Here is a 17,848-nt window from a genome sequence, read left to right on the forward strand (position 1 = left end):
GGTTAGCTTCCGCGTTTTATGATCGAATGAAGAAGGATTTGGGGTGGTTTTTAATTAGCAATAGTAGTGATTATATAGAGCTCAACAGATCGTTAAACTACCTGCTTATTTTAGGAAAGAAATCTTTTGATAACCCCGGGTGCTCCCCGATGCGTGGCGGGATGGCTCGTGCCATCCTCAGAGCAGCTGGGAACTTCCCAATTCATGGAACTGGTTATTTTCCACACCCCAACCACTACAGAAAAAGGAGGATTTAGGCTGCCCCTTTCCGAGCTGTGGGTGAGTCATACTTACATGATAAGCATTTTTAATTTGTGTTTCTCTGGCGTAAGTTTTTATCTTTATGATTGTTTGTAGAATTGGTTTTCCTGGAGAAAGAAAGAATTAAAGAAAAAAAAAAAACGCAAAATCAATCACAGGCATAGGAAGAAAAGTCTTTGTACCTCAGAGTTAAATGGCATTTTATTCTTTCTCTGAACTCAAGTAGCTAAAAACAACACAACTTCTCAGCTCTGTATCTTCCCACCCTCTTGCCCAGTGAGATTCCCCCTCCTACATCCATCATTCTGCCTCTTGGTTTTACCGATTCCTTTTTACAACTAAAGCAGGTTTGGGTGTTTGGTATTTTTTCCCCTTTTTGCTTATGATATTTGTAAAAAGCATATCAAGTTGCTACACCAGGCAGTCAGGGAGACCGTAGGTGCCTTCAGCACAAATGTTTATTTTCCAACTCCTTCAGCAATATTTGTTTTTCTAGCCAGGACCTTGCAGGTATCACTTTACTCCAACAACTCCCAACTTAACAAACCAAAGGGTTCGTTACCATTAGTAATGTCACACATAATATCAATGTAATGTAATATGAACTCCAATAAACCCTCAGATTAAACCAAGGTCTATTTTTTTATTTTTTTCCCTTAAAAGGCACTTACATTGGCCCAGCTGGTTCATCATCTGCGGCAAGAATTCCGACGCGATCCAGGGAAAGACAAGGAAAGGAAAGAAAAAGAGAGTCAGTCTCTGCACCGCACCCCGCTGAACGGCAAACAGCAAACCCAGCTATCTACAGCATTAAAGGCCATTCCACTTGGTAGTGCAAAGATTCATGGAGTTATTTTTCTGGATTCGAGTTTTAATGGCAGGTATGTTGCTTCAATGGTTTTAGTTAACACTTTGAATGCTTGTCATGAAGAACTGCAACTGTAGCGGACAGATTGGTGCAATAATGTCAGGCTCATCTTGTCCCCAAGTTCCAGTGGTTCAATCTCATAAAAAATAGATGAGAAGACAAACCAACGTTTCAGTTGTAAAATCCTGCTGGTTGTTTTCTTGCATTGATTTTTTTTAATATATATATTTTTTTCCTTTTTAAAATTTTTTTCAGCAGTTCTTTAACTGCTGATGGGTAATTACTGGTATATACAGAACAGCATAAACACCATCTTCCCCCCCCGGATGGCACAACCTCTACATATTCCGTTTTTCTCCATGTTTGATTAGAACAGACCAGGTTAGGGGGGAGGCTGAAGGGGCAATACTTGATTTGAGTATCCAAATGTAGTCCCTGGGTGGCAGCAGGCATTGCGCGTGCGTCCGATAGAGCCCAGGGCTCAAAACACCGGGAGGAATTAGGGGTGTTGTAATACCTCCGGACACCACAGACTTCAGCTACAGAAGACTGACAGCATTGTTCTGCCTGCGTTTCTCGGCAAAAAGATTCTCTTTTAAGAACTGGAATAAGATCTGCCAATGGGTCATGTTTCGCATTAGCTCTTTCATGACCAATTGAACTTTTTTATTTTTTTTTTGTAAGATTATAAAACACCTTATTTTGCTCCCAAGCTGCACTACAGAAGACAGAAGTGCATTTAAACAGCAGTACAAAAATCAATCCAGAAAGTTAACACTCCTGTAGAAGTATTTTGGGGGGGGGGGGGGGGATGACACACACACACCAATTCAGGACCTGCTGTTTTTGGCACTCAACAGTGGCTGTTCCCACCTCGCGCTGGAGGTGTTTTTCACTGAAGTCTTTAAGAAACTCTCAGCAGGATTCCACAAGGGTGCTTAGTGCACATGAAGCAGTTATGGAAATTACAGTCTTAACAGTGTAGGCATCCGCATGAGCACACGCTGGGAGTAATGTCGGGCAAAGGGGACATTACTCCACCTGTACCTTCAAGGCAACGGATAGGCAAAGCCACCGCTAGCACAGACAGTGACCGGAACAAAAAAATATTTCAAAAAAAATAAAGAACTAACCACAAACCAAGAGCTTTACAGCCAAAATAACACACTAGCGACACACCAGTGTCCACAGAAGTCCATTACCAGCAACAGTACACTATCGGACAAGATACAGAGAGAACTAGGACTAGTCAGGACAACCAGACATCAATGTGCTGTTGTATATACAGTGGAGATATACAGAGACACATCAGGTACTGAAACACAAAGCACAGTAAAGTCTAGAACTTCCCTCCACAAACATCTTTTGATTCACAAAAGATCTTTAAAGCAGGCTGCGCTACGCACTCCACGCACTGGCGGGGAAGAGCTTGGGACAGACAGAGAGCCCGGAGCCCCCCCACCCCCCCGCCCCAGCCCAGCCCAGCCCTGCCACCAATGCCACTCTGCTTCCAGACTGGGTGATCTCGGCTTTCTAACAAGCACCATCAACATCTTTGAGAGTTTGTTTGGCCGGACTTCAGGACTAGCAAACTGCACCGTTAAGATACAAGCTCTCGCTATAAAATAACCTTTTTCCTTCTCTGTTAAAATATTTAGATGCCTATTTCACATAAGTAGTTTTGAGTGTTTTAAAAAAAGAAAAGCTTCACGTTAGTAAAGGCTGCCATTGAGTGTTTTCCTAACAAAGATCCGACAAAAAAGCCTATTAGAATACTTAAGATTATATAGTGGATCACCACCACTCATCCCTTTCCCATCAGTAACCTAAACAGAGATAAAATAAGACAGAGGAAAACGTCTCTGGGCGTTACTATCCTGGTCAGTCATTTAACTGCTGGAAGAGCAGCCCCAGTACAGTACAGACAAAGACCGAAAGAAACCTTAGCAAGATCAAGGGGCAACAGAACAACAGAAAAATTAAGTACAAAATTAGACTAAATAAAGATTAAAAACAGCAAACTGAAATCCAAATTAGTTGTGAACGTGAATGAAGAAGTTTTAAGAAAAAGTGTTAACATTATGATTTGTGCATTGTATAGACTGAAGCGGAGATTAAACAAACTCCAAAGCATGCAGATCTCTCACTTACCACCATTTTTTTAAGGGTATGATGCAATTGAAGGGGCGGGAAAAAAAAAAAAGAAGTCATAGTAACCGACAAATATCAATATAACTCAAAACCTTTATGCCAGAAGACCTGCTCTAGTAACCGATCGTCTCTAACAGCATGTAAAAGCGATGGCCATAGAGAACATCCTCCCAGTACGCCACTTCATTCCATTCTGCTCCCAAAACACTGCCAGGCGAGCTGTAAGTTTTATAAATGACCACACTAAACCCCACCTTTTGCAGGAATTTCCTTTCGAATTTGGAGGGGATCTGCAGACTCCCCAAACCCCCTTGTTTATATAAGTTCAAGATTTTAAAAACCCCAACCGGCCAAGCCTTTCCTGTGGGGACAGCGATTATCTGCTTAGTCTTGCCCTGAAATAGCGCATTTCTGAGTGTCAGAATTGCTGCCGTCTTTAACGCATGGTGTAACACATGTAATCAATCCTTCCAGGCAAAAATATCCGGACATTTAAATTGTAAGATGATGACAATCAGATTTGCTTTAGCTCCTCCACTTGTATTAACTGTCTGGGAATGCAATTCATGCCTCAGCAGTCTGAGAAAGGGGCTGTGTTTTGTGTTCCCCCCCCCCCCCCCCCCCCCCTTTACTTTCAGCCATGATTTGGAAGGCATTCTAGATTTTACTCAGCTTCTTTTACCTCCTTTGGAAAGCTACGCTATTTATATTTAATATCAAATTAATCTTGTATAGCCTTTTCTGACTGGTGGAACTTAAAAATGAAACACTAAAGGGGACTTTTCAGTGCTAAAATTCAAATTTTTGTATCCAGAGGGACTCTACATTTCTACTCGTGCTTTAAAACTGGCAAAGAAACACCCAGAGCGAGGAGCAGAGACCAGCAGCTTCAGCAACGGTTCTTACGCTGGCACCTGGCAGCCCTCAGACCCGCCTCTGCAGATGAAGAGTGAACAGGAGCGTTATTAAACTGAAACTCGTCTGCAATTTCTGCTCAGATGCGCAAAAGGAAGAGCCCGCGTCTGTGGCAGCTTCAGGGCCTTGCGTTACAATGCAACCTCTACAGTCCGCAAAGCAATTCCTTAGAACTGGCTCAGAGACCGCTGGGGAATTTTTATAATTAAAAACTAGCTCGAGATTTCACTTTCTGGGAAGAGAAAATCTGGCAGTGGCTTGAAAACTTTGGGAGAACATACAAAAATATCTAAATTTTTATATAAGTAGGAAAAAAATTTTTTTTTTTTTTTAATAAGTTTTTCAGTTCTTAACTCATAAAAAACATTCTGAAAGCTCCATGTGGAGCACTCAAAGCAGCCACGCAGGACCATAATGCCGTCTCACAAGGTGACTGTTGGCAGGACACAAGCGTTACAATGTGCACGAGCCATTTAGGGCTTCGGCTGCACGCAATGATTCAAAGGCGGCATCTACCACCACGACCGTGTCGGGTTCGGAGCAGCACTCTTCTCTTCAGCTTCATTAACAGGAATATTTTGGAGGGAGCAGGAAAAAAAGAGAGGTGGATGGAGACGCTTGTCTTGCTCCATAAAGCAAACCAAGAAAAATAAAGCAGTTGCTCTGAAATGGAATGAAGGCACAAGCGTATCGGCAACGGAGACTCTCTGGCCAGGATTACTTACATTAGACTGGAGGAATTCTCATTAACAGCATCTAACGAGTTAGTATATAAAGGCCTAGAGGAGCCCGGCTACTCGATTACCACCATGATACAGCGCTGCTGGCTGTTGGGCGTAGTCGATAGCTACAATCTCACAACGTGCCTGTCTGACAGTTTTCTCCCCTTGATGAATTTTAAGCTTGGGAGAGAAAGGTGCGGGTAATAGGAAAAAAAAAAACCCAGAAATTAACTCTTAACAAGGTAAAACCGTTTCAGTTGAAAACATTTTGTTCTTTAAATTACTTACAGTAATAGCAGGAACAGGGAAAGTCAAGAAAAAAAAAGAGGAGTATTAGAAAGAATGTGGGGATATGGATGGAGCTTCTGCAGAGCTGGAGCAGAAACACATTTATGGAAAGTCTTTGTATTAAGCTGAGAAATGAGAAGGGAAGAATGAAAAAGGACATGTTATAACCCAGTCACCTCATGGCTTTGAGCTAAAGATCATGTAGAATATGGATTTTAAAGTAAAAACTGTTTACATTCCTATGGGGGAATGTAGCCAAGAAGTTTTTACTTTCTACTTACCCCAGAACACACCCTTTAAAACAGTGTCTTTGCTAATTTTAGGCTATTTGATCCAACAACAGAAAAAACACTTTCTTTAGGAATCTTTGATGTACTACATTCAGGTCACAATGGCTGATTGCTACGTCTCTCAAAAATAAGCAGCTTAAGCTATACCACAGAGGAATAAAAAGCTATTGGCTTCCTTTTATTGTCAAGGGAAGCCCAAGCAGCTTGTGTTCTGAGCAAAATGCTTCCGCAGTCCCCTGCCGAAACCCTTTCCCATCATACATGCAGTGATGTGCCAGCGTCTCTGGCCTCCTCATGCCACGTTCATGCAGCTTTCATCACCAAAAGCCACTGGAAGCTGCACGTCATTCACCCACTCTTGATTATACAGAACCTAGCCACTCTCTGGAGAAGGTATGCGATCCGTATATTGCTTTACCCCGTGTAAAGCAAATCAAAACTCTCATTTTGAAAGGATGCAGAACTTCAAGCGGCATCTGCCCTCCCTTCCTCCTTCCAGCACATAATTTGGATGCAAGGGGACTCGTGACCGTGGGCGGGTTACTGGAGGTACTCGCTGCAGCCACCTCCCCTCCCAGGAGGACGAGAACGCCCCTAATCCACAGCCACGACAGCAAGAACCTGCACTGGGCACTCGCTAATGCCATTCTTGCACCATTTCTGGTGGAAAGACAGATTTCCCCAGTGCAGAAGTTCCTTTTTCTGCTATACAGCAGCAGGAGAAAAAGAAAAAAAAATAAACTCACAAATCTGAATTATGTGAAGGAGGAAACATTAGCAAAGGAGCTACTGAGCAGCCCTGTTCCGTGGCATAAAAAGCAAATAAACAAAAGACAAAAAGCAAGGTCCATGCAAAAAAAAAAACCAACCAAAAAAAACCAAAACAACCTGCAATCAGGAAATGCCAAAGTTAAAGGAGTGTCCTCGCCCTTCCAGCATGGCAGTGCTTCTAGATGGAGGTAACACCTTTCAGAAGGCCAGCAAATCCCTTGGGAAAGCGTCCTGTAACACACAGCCCTATGTCCCCTGAGCTCTGAAACATAAATGGCCTCACTCTGCAGCTAAACAGTAAATTGAGAAGAACTGCACCAAATTTAACAAGGTTATCTGTCACTCTCCCCATCCACCAAGAGATGAGGTAGCTGGCACGCGAAGACAGGTCATTTTTAGCCTGCAGAATATGGAGATGAAAGGGAATTAATTCAGTTGGCTTTATTTTGGCTGGCCAGGTAGAGTTCCCAAGCGCCCTGGAAAGCATCCCAGACACCTTCCAGGAGAGAGATAATGTTTCTCTCCAAACAGTCACATTCCCCACTAGCAACTGGGTGCGTCTGTTCAGCATCAGTTATCAAAGTCCTATTTAGCACTTCTTTGTTTAGACTCACCAAAAACGTACAGCCCTCAAGCCTCGCTTATGTTTTTTTTTTAGGCTGACACAGCTGTAAGACCACTCACTTTTCTATGAAGTTTTTACAAATATCCTCTTGTGCATATACAAGTGCACGGTGAATGCGAACACTGACATTACTGTTCTGGTTTGTCAAAGGGTTATACACTTCTGAGGTTTGCCTGAGAAACATCCTATTCCTCTAAAACCAGTTCTTTGTCGGGTCAGTGGGGAGTGGGGGGACCCCCGGGATTTGCCGTCTCGCTCCCTTATGCTGCACTGAATTAGAGGATTCTTTGGAGATGTGGAAATGCTGAGTAGTTCAATACAGTTCTCAAAAAAGAGCAGCAAGACGAGCAGTTTCTGGAAGGTGGCACCTCAGTGAGGGCAGGCTGATACAGCTGAGAAAGGGGAAAGGACTCCAATTAAGGAGACTGGAGCAATCCTGCACCAGCTTTTGGCTTGGCTGGTTTTGTCCAAGGGGATGAACACAACGCACCCCATGGGCTGCCTGTAACTTGTGTAGCCTTCACCGAGCCAGCCCTAGAAGCAGTGTGTCACCTGGGTACTGCACGAGGGAGAGCTCAGTGTGGACACCAGCACCTCCCTGCAAGACCCAAGAAAATGCAGCTCACCTGCATTTCATCCTATGCTGGTATCAGCCAGGCTCCGCATGGGCTGCAGGTATACTTCTAGACTGTTAACAGAAAGGCTTTGGTTTTTCTGTATACAGGGGGAGTCACCACATTTAGCATCACTGTTCGTCTCCAAAACTTTGTAAGAAATGCTTACAGTGTCCTGAATAAGTCATCTTTGCACTAGGCCTATGCAGAAATCCTCGCTCCTCAACAGGACAGACACCATCAGCCAGCACATCAGAGGACTCTCAGGGGAAAAAGCCTCCCTGAACATGGGAGATACCTCTCCCTAAGGTGGGATCTACAGCACCCTGTGGGCCACCCCAAAGCACTGCAGGTACGAGACTTGCAACCCAACATTCAGGCTGTTTACTGGTAGCAGACACCTTATCCGCAGGGACAGCTAGCCTGCAGCAGGAGGACGTGCCAAACCAAACACTAATGATCCACCAGGCAGCCATCCAAAGAAAGATGCCAAATGGCCACCCATCCTCCAACATGGCTGGGGTTTTTGGCTGCTTCTACCTGCTACTCCAGAGCAAAGGAAGAACATCAGAGAAATCTGGTCACTAAGGCAGGTCCAGATTATTCCACCATGGGAAGATGAGAGGGGTGATGGCGGGGAATAGGAAGGAATTCCAGTGTCTGAGGGAAAATTTGGAGTGCTCCAACGACAAAATTCACATCCCAGCAAGAAGGGACAGCAGTGAGGTTACTCTGCCGATGAGGCTGTCGGTATTTTCCCCTGTTAGCAAGGAGGCACCAGCAGCTCTATCATGATTGCTGCAGCAGCTTCACATGAAGATCTGGCACAACCACAACCCTTGTCCTTAAAGCTTAACACATCAAAACTAATATTAAAAATAAAAATTTGGAAACCCAGCTGACAGTTGCAAGAGATCATGGCTGTTGCCAAGTAATATTTATATTATGCAATGTGGTGTTTAGACTAATATCCATGTTGAGTCGCTGGCTCAGCTATAGGCTCATTGATGTTACCCGCTACAGCTCACTGCAGCATGCGGAGGCGGATTTGTATGATTTTGGAAGCAGAGAGTTTGAATTCCAAATGATAAGCACGCCATTGCATTAAAACATTAACTTTGGCATTTCATAACAATGTGTTTAAAATAATAAAATTAAGAATAACCTAAGTAGAACATCCAAGTGTGGAAATCAGCAGACTATCAATGATTTCTCACATATGCATTTGTAAACTGCCCCTGCTTATAGGGTGTTTCCCATCACGATATCACAGAAAGCTTCAAATGCCATTACAGAAAGTGAGTATCCAAGGGAATGTAGGACTCAAGTCGGCCTTTGGCTGAGAAGATGTTATGCCGATTGTGTCTCTCCATCCAGGCAAACCTAATACGCAGATACTGACTGTGATATAGATTTTGTCCTCCAAGAAAGCGGACGGGGAAGACAACTGTCCACCACAGAGGTGCATCACTCTCCAGGACTCAAGCTTAGTTGCCTTTAAAATAACAGCAGACCGAGCAAGCAATTTTAGTAACCTCAGTTACTCGGCTCATCATCTTGGACACCTCCATCAGAGATGATGAGCCTGGATCCCTCAGGCATCTGAAGAGTGGCCAGACCAGCCAGGAAAACTTCAGTCTCTGAAGCAAACAGCTCATGAACTCTTCACCTCCAGCACGTGCCTGATCACACAGACACGGTGGTTCCATCGCGATCTGGTCACATCAAAGCCAATTTCTATTGGATTAAGTTGATTTGAGGCTGCTTGCAGTGAATATTTACATATCAAATTACAATCTGATATCTTGCTTTGGTTGTTTTGAAACTTCATCAAAATAAAGTCTGAAATGCAGGGAGCTATGAACAGCCATCAACACAGAGGTGAAATTCTCTCCGGCCATCCCAACATCAAAGTCAGGCCACCCTGGCACAGCAGTACAGGAGAAGCGCAAGAGAACGTTCAAATTGTTGTCTTCAAAGTTTTCTGGGCTGGTTGAGAGCCACTTTGATGACAAAGTGCTGGCAGTATCAACCCCTTAGCAACTGTGAAGCTGTTAGTTATGCAGAGGAACATGCACTACACAGTTTCAGTTTTGTCGGATACACACCTAGACCAGTCTCAATGCATGCTCTGTATGCAGTTAGTGAGTGCTACTCAAGTGGTTAACATCAAAAGCTGGTTTCCTTTAGGTATGCACTAAAGACAGTTTTCATCTGCTATGGAAGTGATCCAAGCCTCAGCCATTCTCAAAGGATGAGTATTTATTATCTATTTCTTAAGGGTTTTTTGCTTTGTTGTTTATTTTGTTGGTTTTTTGTTTTGTTTTTTTGGTTTTTTCCCCCAATTTCTAAAACATGGCTCAGGAACTGTGAAGTTGTTTTGGCCCAGATTTCACAGGCAGATCAGCACCTATATTTTCATCCCAAAAGGCAAACGTCGTGCTGCGTTGTTACAGATCCCTTGTGCAGCCCGACAACTGGCCATTGCTGCACAAGCTGCAACACAACCCCCTTGGAAAGGTCCCTCCCGTGCTCGAGAGCTCATCCAGCCCAGGAAGACAGGAAGGATTCGGTGCTTCCCGTACTGATCCAGCCCGTTTCCCTCTACAGCACCTGCTCCATCACTTGGACGTGTCACATTCCTACAGCACGATGGCATACCAGCCTCTTGCCACAAGGCTTCCTTGGATGGGTCTTCTTGATAAACACTGTAGTAAGCAGCTACGTGTCACATCAAAGCCTGGTTCTCCGTGTGGTTCTTTCAAATACTCGTTTTAGCCTCAAACTGCCCCTTGTCCAGTGTTTAAAAAGAGGAAGGTATGCAGAAGAAGCTCAAAGGTGAAACAGTTACTACTTTTTTTGTCTACCAAACACAGTGTAACTAAATAGTGCTACCAAACCTGATAATAAATACCTAATCTTTAGGGAATATAACTCAGTGGCTATTACAATTAGATACAGTTTCCAGAGCATTCCTTAAATACAAATTCGGTTACAGACTAAAATAAGAGCCCTTTTAAGATTGAAAACGTTCTATTTCTGAAGCATCTCTGTAGTCCCAGTCCCTTTAAGCATAACGGTTCCTTACAGAACCTGCCCAGTGTCCGTTCCAGGTGCCACATGGAAGAGGGAGTGCCATCGGGAATTAGAGTGTCCTCAGCTCTCTCCCTGTACGGCCCTACGCTCCTCAGGGCTGACGTGCAGGGTTTCTCAGGGGTATTACAGCAGGAGAGAGACAGGAGCCTGGGTCTAGGGTATACTAGACCCACCTTGTATAACGAAAGCTTTAAAGATAGTGAAATAACTGCCCTCCCACCCCATGGTCTGAGATTGGGAAATCCAGTGTCAGGACTTTGCCCAGCACTTGGACCCCCTGCGCTTGCTGGGATTAATGTTTGGAGAGTGAGCAGATGAGAAAGCAGATCTCAGAGCTGAAGGAACTGCGCTGTTGATCCTTCCTGACACAAAGCCCCACTCTGTTCTGCTTCCACAAGTTCACTTTGGCTGTTGTGTTTTTTTTTTTCCCCTTCTCTCTCCTTACAAGCGGCTTTGAGCACACTTACCGTCTGGGACTTCATCTGGCCGCTTCCTTTTTTCATAAATAACTATGATGACAACGAGGATAACGATTTCTGCCAAGATCCCCAAAAAGGGCCAGAGGGGAGCCAAGTGGCTGCGGACACGCAGGATGGTTGTGACTGAGACAGAGCCGACCTGGTTGGTTGCGTTGCACTGGTATTCGCCAGGATCCTCGTTTATCTGTAGGTTTGTGATGCTGAGCTCAGTGTAGTTGTCTTTATTTGAGATAAAGAATCTTCCGGAGGAGTTGTTGATGTCCTGGTCCAGGGAGAAAGGTGGAAGAGGAAAAAAGCAAGAGGTTTACTAAGTCCCAGTGCCTTTTCTATGTCATAGAAAGTAGGAGAGAGTGGAGGGATTCTTGCAGAGAGGCTGGTTCGTTAACACAATGGAAAAGCCCGCTACTACTGTTTACTCTGTATCTCTCACTAAGTGAGATTTTGAGCACTAAAGAGCTTCAAAACAACATAAAAAAAAAAATGCCCGCTTAACTGAAAACCTGTATTTTCATTCTACTTTAACAGCATCAGCCATGAAATGCCAGTCGTTGTGATCGTGTAAGCTACATGTTCTCAGGCTTTTGCTTCAAGAGAAACTCTTACACTCCACGCAATTTACAATAATAAGCTGAAACAGAGGAGACAAGTTAACAGGAGAGAGGATGCATTCCTTAGCAGGGGTCAAAGCAGTTTCAACGTAGAAGGGGAAAAATACAAGTAGTAGTACTAGTTAAGATTTTTCTACACTGCATTAGATAGCATTTTCTAACAATTTAAGGTATAACCACCCTAATAAAATTTTGCCTTTGCTATGTTTTTAAAAGAAACATGCACTGCTCACAGATTTGTGGTCAGGGCAGCCTAAGCCACTGACTTCAGGAATATTTAGGGAAGCTGGAATTCAAGGCACCATATTCTTTCTACTTTTGAAAAACAGACTTCCAGAGTTGCTTACATTTAAAGAATTTAAAAGGGGCAAAACTTTTACAACATATGGATGTCTGATCTTCCTGAAAGTTAACCTTGGGTGAATTTATTGAATAACTTCACCAGGACGACAGGGTGAAGGGAAATCTGCACACCAGCACACAGGACTCTGGTGACTGCCAGCACTTGGCAAGTCAATCTCCCATGAAAATTTACACTCACGCTTAACAGTGAACAATGAACCCACACTGTTACTTGCTTAACGTTTTTTTCTTCACGTATCAATCAAATTGCTACCTCTCTGGCACATCATACAACGTAAAAATAGGTGGGATGAGGATTTAGCAGCCTCCAGCTTCTCTCCTGCTATTCCAATTGCTGGTCAAAGTGTTTTCTCACTTAGATCAGTTGCTGCATGGCAATAATATGATCACTTAAACACTAATAGGGATCGCCGCCACAGCCTCATATTAAGTCTTGTGAGCTCAACCAGTAAAATGGGAGAAGAGTTTGAGAAATTTAAGCCAAATGCATTTTTAACTCCCATTTCATAACTCACATCTTCCAATTCGTAGCAGATACCCTGAACATCACATCTTCCCAGACAGCTCGTAACTCCACCCAACAGTAACTCAATGAGCAACTCTGTTCACACAACAACAATATAAAGATCCATTTAATACTCACCGCTGCTGAATTTTACTCACTTTGTTACTTTTCAACTTCACTTGTTAGTGTATCAGACTCTTGAGGAGCTGCACTTCAAGAAGTTCTAAGGCACCCTAAATAACATATCCCTAAACCCAAGGTTCTTGTTTTCCTTCTGTATTGGGGGTTTCGGCGGGTTACTACGTGCCTGCCACCCCTTACTGTTTGCTTACCTCAAATACTCCATTGACCTTCTTGCGCCAGACCCACTCGGGATGCGGGAAGCCCACAGACTTGCAGTACATGAGCGCCTCCTGCCCCTCATTTTTATTTTCACTCCGCTTGTGGCCAGTGATGTCAGGAATGGCTATGAAACAAAACAAGTCTGTTTACAAGCTGCTTATTAAAGTCAGAGTTGTTTCAAGCTCTGAGAACTTGAACAGAAAATAAGTGACAAGGTCCCTGGAAGCTGTTGTCTTTCCCACACTGGGCCCATCTTACAGAAGAAAAATTGCGATTCTCATGTCTCTCCATGTAGCACCTCAACTGAGGATCTGCAAGAATGTCCTTCAGGCTTGGTTTGCCAGACAAACTGAAGGACAGGGGAGAAATCTCTACATCAAGCTTGAGTTACCTACCACAAACCTACAAAACTAAGATGGCCCAGCCCTTCCCCAGTGCAGGAAGCTGAGAAACATCCACCTCTCCCTCCCCACCGCTCGGGAGGTCCCTGCAGCTCTGCAGTACCTTCAGCTTTGAAACAGACCTGTCAGAGAGTCTGGTTACAACTTGCCCGTGGCGTCAGGACTGTGCACTGATGCTGTCCTAACATGAATTTCTGAAAGCTGAATCAAGGTGTTCTTCCTTGCAGCAAGATTTTAGATTTGGTCCACAAACACGCTGTGACTCATTACATTTAACGCTTGTTATACCTTACAGTGACACTACCCTGGGTACTGCTGGGCGTCTGTAATGCAGCAGAAGTCAAAATCCCTCCAACAAAGACCATTTCATTCAACCTACCCACAAATACATCTATTCTAAAGAGGGTTGCAGGTGCCGCTGGGCAACTGCAAGAAAAACACAGCCCTAACTATCAACAGAGGGTCTTCTGAATTAATTGATCTATAAATAACATCACTGCCGTTTGCCATGTCTGTCAGAGCAGCCCACTGCAGCCTAATGCCGCACGAGAGATTAGGGTGGATCAATGGACTGCCCAAGCTCAACCTTCGCTTAAGCAGATGGCTTTGGTGCCGTAGTGACCACCTTTAAAGCCCATTTGCTTTCTAGCTTGCTAATTATGTCACACATGGCCTGCTGCGTGATGGCAGGACACTGATCTGTTAATCCAGTCAGAGTCCAGTCTGAGTGCTCCAGGAAAAACCCCCAGACACTGGAATTTATTATAAGGGTCTATTCAAGGAGAGGTGTCTTTACCACTAGCAACCCCTACAGACAGGTACAGAGAGGTAGCATGGGTTTGGGACAGCTTTTCTGCAGCTGCAAGCTAAAAGAAGTCAGCAAATTTCACAGCTGTCATCAGTTGCAGCGAACAAAACCAAGCAGAACATCTCACAGAACAGGACAACATCAGCTGAACCTGCTCATCCCCCCAAATTACATCACAAGTCTTTGGGAAAACGTTTGGCAAGTTTAAGTGCTAAAGGAATTACCATATTTCAAAGGCAAGGGCTTTTCAAATGCAGAAAGCATCCCACACCTTACTCCAGCAAGACTCTTTTCGGACAGTAATGCAGCTGGTGGGTAACGTTGTTAGAGGCAGAATTAAAATAAGCTTCTGAACAACAGAAAACCCATGGCTGCAGGAACACTTCAGCTATAGCATTCCTTAGTACCTGTGTATTCACCTGAAAAGACACCGCCAGGAGAGGCCAATCAGCCCAGGCTTTTCTCAAAATGTCACAAGTTCTGACCATTTGCCACATAAAGAAACACGCCCTTGATTCTTACAGAATTATTAACTCTTAATGGCATTTTCTAACGCACACTTTGCTCCAACTCAGCAGCAGCCAGAGCTGTCGGTATGCACTGACCAGCTGAACACATCCTCCACACTGCTGCAGAGGATGCAGAGACCAGTTCCTTAGGAGAGATATCAGCCACCAGAAATTAAAACTAACTCCAGGACTTCTGGTACAGCCCTTAAGGAAGTTATGCCTTTTTAAAGTATTTTAGTATATCAAGCATGTTCTCTTTTTTTCCCCCCCCCATTTTTAAGTGAACATCTTTTCAGCAGGGAGCTGAAAAAGCGCTCATTACCTAAGAAAAATGCTATGATTCTATCATCCCATAAGGAAGAAGGTGAAGGAATTACTTGATCGAAGCCTGTAAGTACCCACACAGGCAAATAATGGCTTTGCCAACAATATTTAATATATGTGACCATAAGCAAGAGCAAGGAATGAAGCCACACAGATGCCGACTAATTGCAAGATGATGCTAACGATAACCATGGATACATAAGAACAAGGAGTTAGGGTTTCTAATTATCTTTAAGAAAACCGACACCTAAAACGTATCTTTAGACACTGAACATGAAAATACTTTGAGAGACAAAACCCATGAACTAAATGAAGACGCCAGATTGTAATTCTCTGGTCTCGTGCAGAAAGAAGCTGCCAGGTGTAGGAACTAAATCAAGCTGTAAAGGGAAGAATATTCTGTACTTGCTAAGTGATCACACACTACCTGTGCATACAAGGGGCAATTATACTTGGAGGAAATTACGTTTTCAAGCTGAAGGTCTCCAAGCAGAAAAAAAAAAAAAAATAATCAGCTTTAGGGTTGAGCATGCCGCATTACATCTTCAAGATACCAAGCACCAATACACACCTGCAATGAATGTCCTTTCAAACCACTGTCTGCGGCCTCGAAGAGGAATATAAAATTTATTCTGGACGATGGTGGTTTGAGAAGTGAATTTCATCTCATGATCTGCTGAAAGGTGTCACCTCTTCCTTGCTAGGCTCAGAAAGTTCTCTTTTAGGCAGGAGGGAGGTAAGCCCAGTGCCTCCCCTGCAGTTTTTGCTTACTTGAGGATGATACGCAGAGATCACGTCCAGCCTAACGAAAATGAAAGGCCAGCAGCAGCAGAGCACGAGAGACAGACTTAGGGTGACAATGCCACAGTCCCAAACCCAGCACTGACAGGCCGTCAAAAGCAATTGCAAATTACCCCCATTAGGGAAAAAGAAGAAAAAGGATTCATCAACTTAAAAATGAAGCCCCGCGCAGTCCCCATCTGTCAGCATGTGGTTTGTCGCTGCCACCCCCCCAGACAGCGAGTCACGGCAGAGCCTTGCAGAGGAAGAAGGTGCAGCCAGCACCCCGCAGCTGGCCCACTTTTTCTGTAAGGTTGCTGCTAGAGAAAGAAAGAGGGAAAGCTTTCTAGGACACCCTAACTTCTACTGCAGGGTGACCTACTGTTCTCCTACAGCCAAGAGATAATTATATTTCTTTAAGAAGAGGACATCTTTGCCAGGTTATCCCAATGAGAGCAGAAGAGACAAGAATACATTCTGCTCCTTCCTTGCTGGGCACGGTTTTGCAGCAGCCATTTCCAGCTCTACTAGGACAGGGACTATTTTTGCACACAGTCTGACGGGAGCACTACACGAAATATTAATATTTCGGGGCATTTGATGCTAGCCAGTTTCAAGCTATGGCTGAGATACTAATCCAGTACTTATTCTGCCAAACTGTTTAGCTAATTGTGTTCTCCTGTACAAACGACAATTAGAATATCGCTGCAACCATCCTCGGTCACAGATTTAGCAACAGTGCGATGTTTTACTGTGAAGCTTTTCAAGTCAAGATTTTTCTTACAGCATTCTGCTCCAGTGCCAGGAACGGATAAAGCACAGAACGAAGCAGGTTTTGCTCAGAAAGGATTTAGATTTCACTTCAGCTTTTAAGCACCAGAATCCACATATCTGTTCAGATACAGTTGGCTGCAGAGACGTGGGCACGACACGCTGTGTCAGCTCCTACAGCAACGAAACCAAGATAATGCCCCTGATAAAAAGCAAGCGACATTTTTATCCTTACATTGTGAAACAGGAAAACTAAATCCTGAAAGTCTGCTTGAAAGAGCAAAAGAGGCAGGGTTAGTTTAAATTAATTGCTACTAAAAAAAAATAATCAAAATACAGATTTATTCATTCTTGACACAAGAGTAAACTTCTGATAAACATCATTCTTTTGATAGTCTTAAACTGAATCACAACAGAAAGGGGTCTGTGCCAGAGTAAGCATTAGACCTGTCTGTTTTGAGTACCCATAGGCACAAAATGCACCGTGCAGCAAGGGCTTTGGGAATAGTATGCTCTGAATACAACCCTCTTTTGGTTTGGTTTTTTTTCTTTTTTTTTTTTTTTTCTTGTTACAGGGCATGCAATGCCATTTCTTGATATAGAGGAGGTATTCAGCCCTTAATTTCCAGCTATTTTCAAGATATTTTACTAGCATTACTAAAGAGGAGAGGAGAACTAAAATGCATAACACCTCCAAACCACATCCCAGTTCACAAAACCTCTTCAAGCTTTCCCATTAAAAGACAAAATTAAAAGCAAGGGCAAAAGCATCTAAAAATATCTTGTGTGTAAAAACTATTATGTCTTATGGGTGACCTAGTAAAAGGGCTCTGGAAGATTTATTTTTCTGCATTATAATTCTAATCCATGTCTACCTTTATAGCTGCGCTGCAAGAAAGGAGAACGTGACACGCATTTTCTGTGTAATGCTTAGGACCACTCCAAGATGCAGTTGTGCTAAGAGAGTGCCTGATTTCTTAATTAATTTCTGGGACAGCGTTGTGAAATTGCAGCAGAGATTTCTTAAGACAGCCAGGAGTCAAGAAACCAAGATCTTCCAAGACTGCTGAAATAACCACTGGTTTTCCAGTATGCAGCTTGGGCTGGAGCCAGAGTAGGAGTGGAAGAGTAACATTCTGAATGCGGGTATTACATGGGAAACAAGAGCCTCCGGCGCAGCTGAAATTCAGGCGTATAATAAGCATTTTCCAGAAAAGTGGTTTATGTCTCTCAGAAGCAGTGAACAGCACGGGTCTGAGCACTTGCTATTGGGAAACCAACAGCAACTGGGGAGGACGGAAGAGAAAGGGGGACAATGAGCAAGGGATGAGAAGTCAGAAGAATCCCCCGATGAGAT

General features: G+C 43.7%; 1 protein-coding gene across 1 annotated transcript in view; it reads right to left on the reverse strand.

Moving 5' to 3' along the window:
• NPTN (neuroplastin) overlaps positions 1-17,848 on the reverse strand; it is a 34,054-nt gene that overhangs the window by 1,553 nt on the left and 14,653 nt on the right. Inside the window, exons 4-7 of the mRNA XM_054214129.1 lie at positions 12,889-13,022; positions 11,069-11,342; positions 933-954; positions 295-368 (exon numbers count right to left, since the gene is read on the reverse strand). Of these exons, the coding sequence (XP_054070104.1) occupies positions 308-368; positions 933-954; positions 11,069-11,342; positions 12,889-13,022 (491 nt within the window). The 3' untranslated portion in view covers positions 295-307. The remainder of the gene's footprint in view (positions 1-294; positions 369-932; positions 955-11,068; positions 11,343-12,888; positions 13,023-17,848) is intronic.

This window comes from Rissa tridactyla, chromosome 9 (genome assembly GCF_028500815.1).
Source record: "Rissa tridactyla isolate bRisTri1 chromosome 9, bRisTri1.patW.cur.20221130, whole genome shotgun sequence".
NCBI classification, from domain to species: domain Eukaryota; kingdom Metazoa; phylum Chordata; class Aves; order Charadriiformes; family Laridae; genus Rissa; species Rissa tridactyla.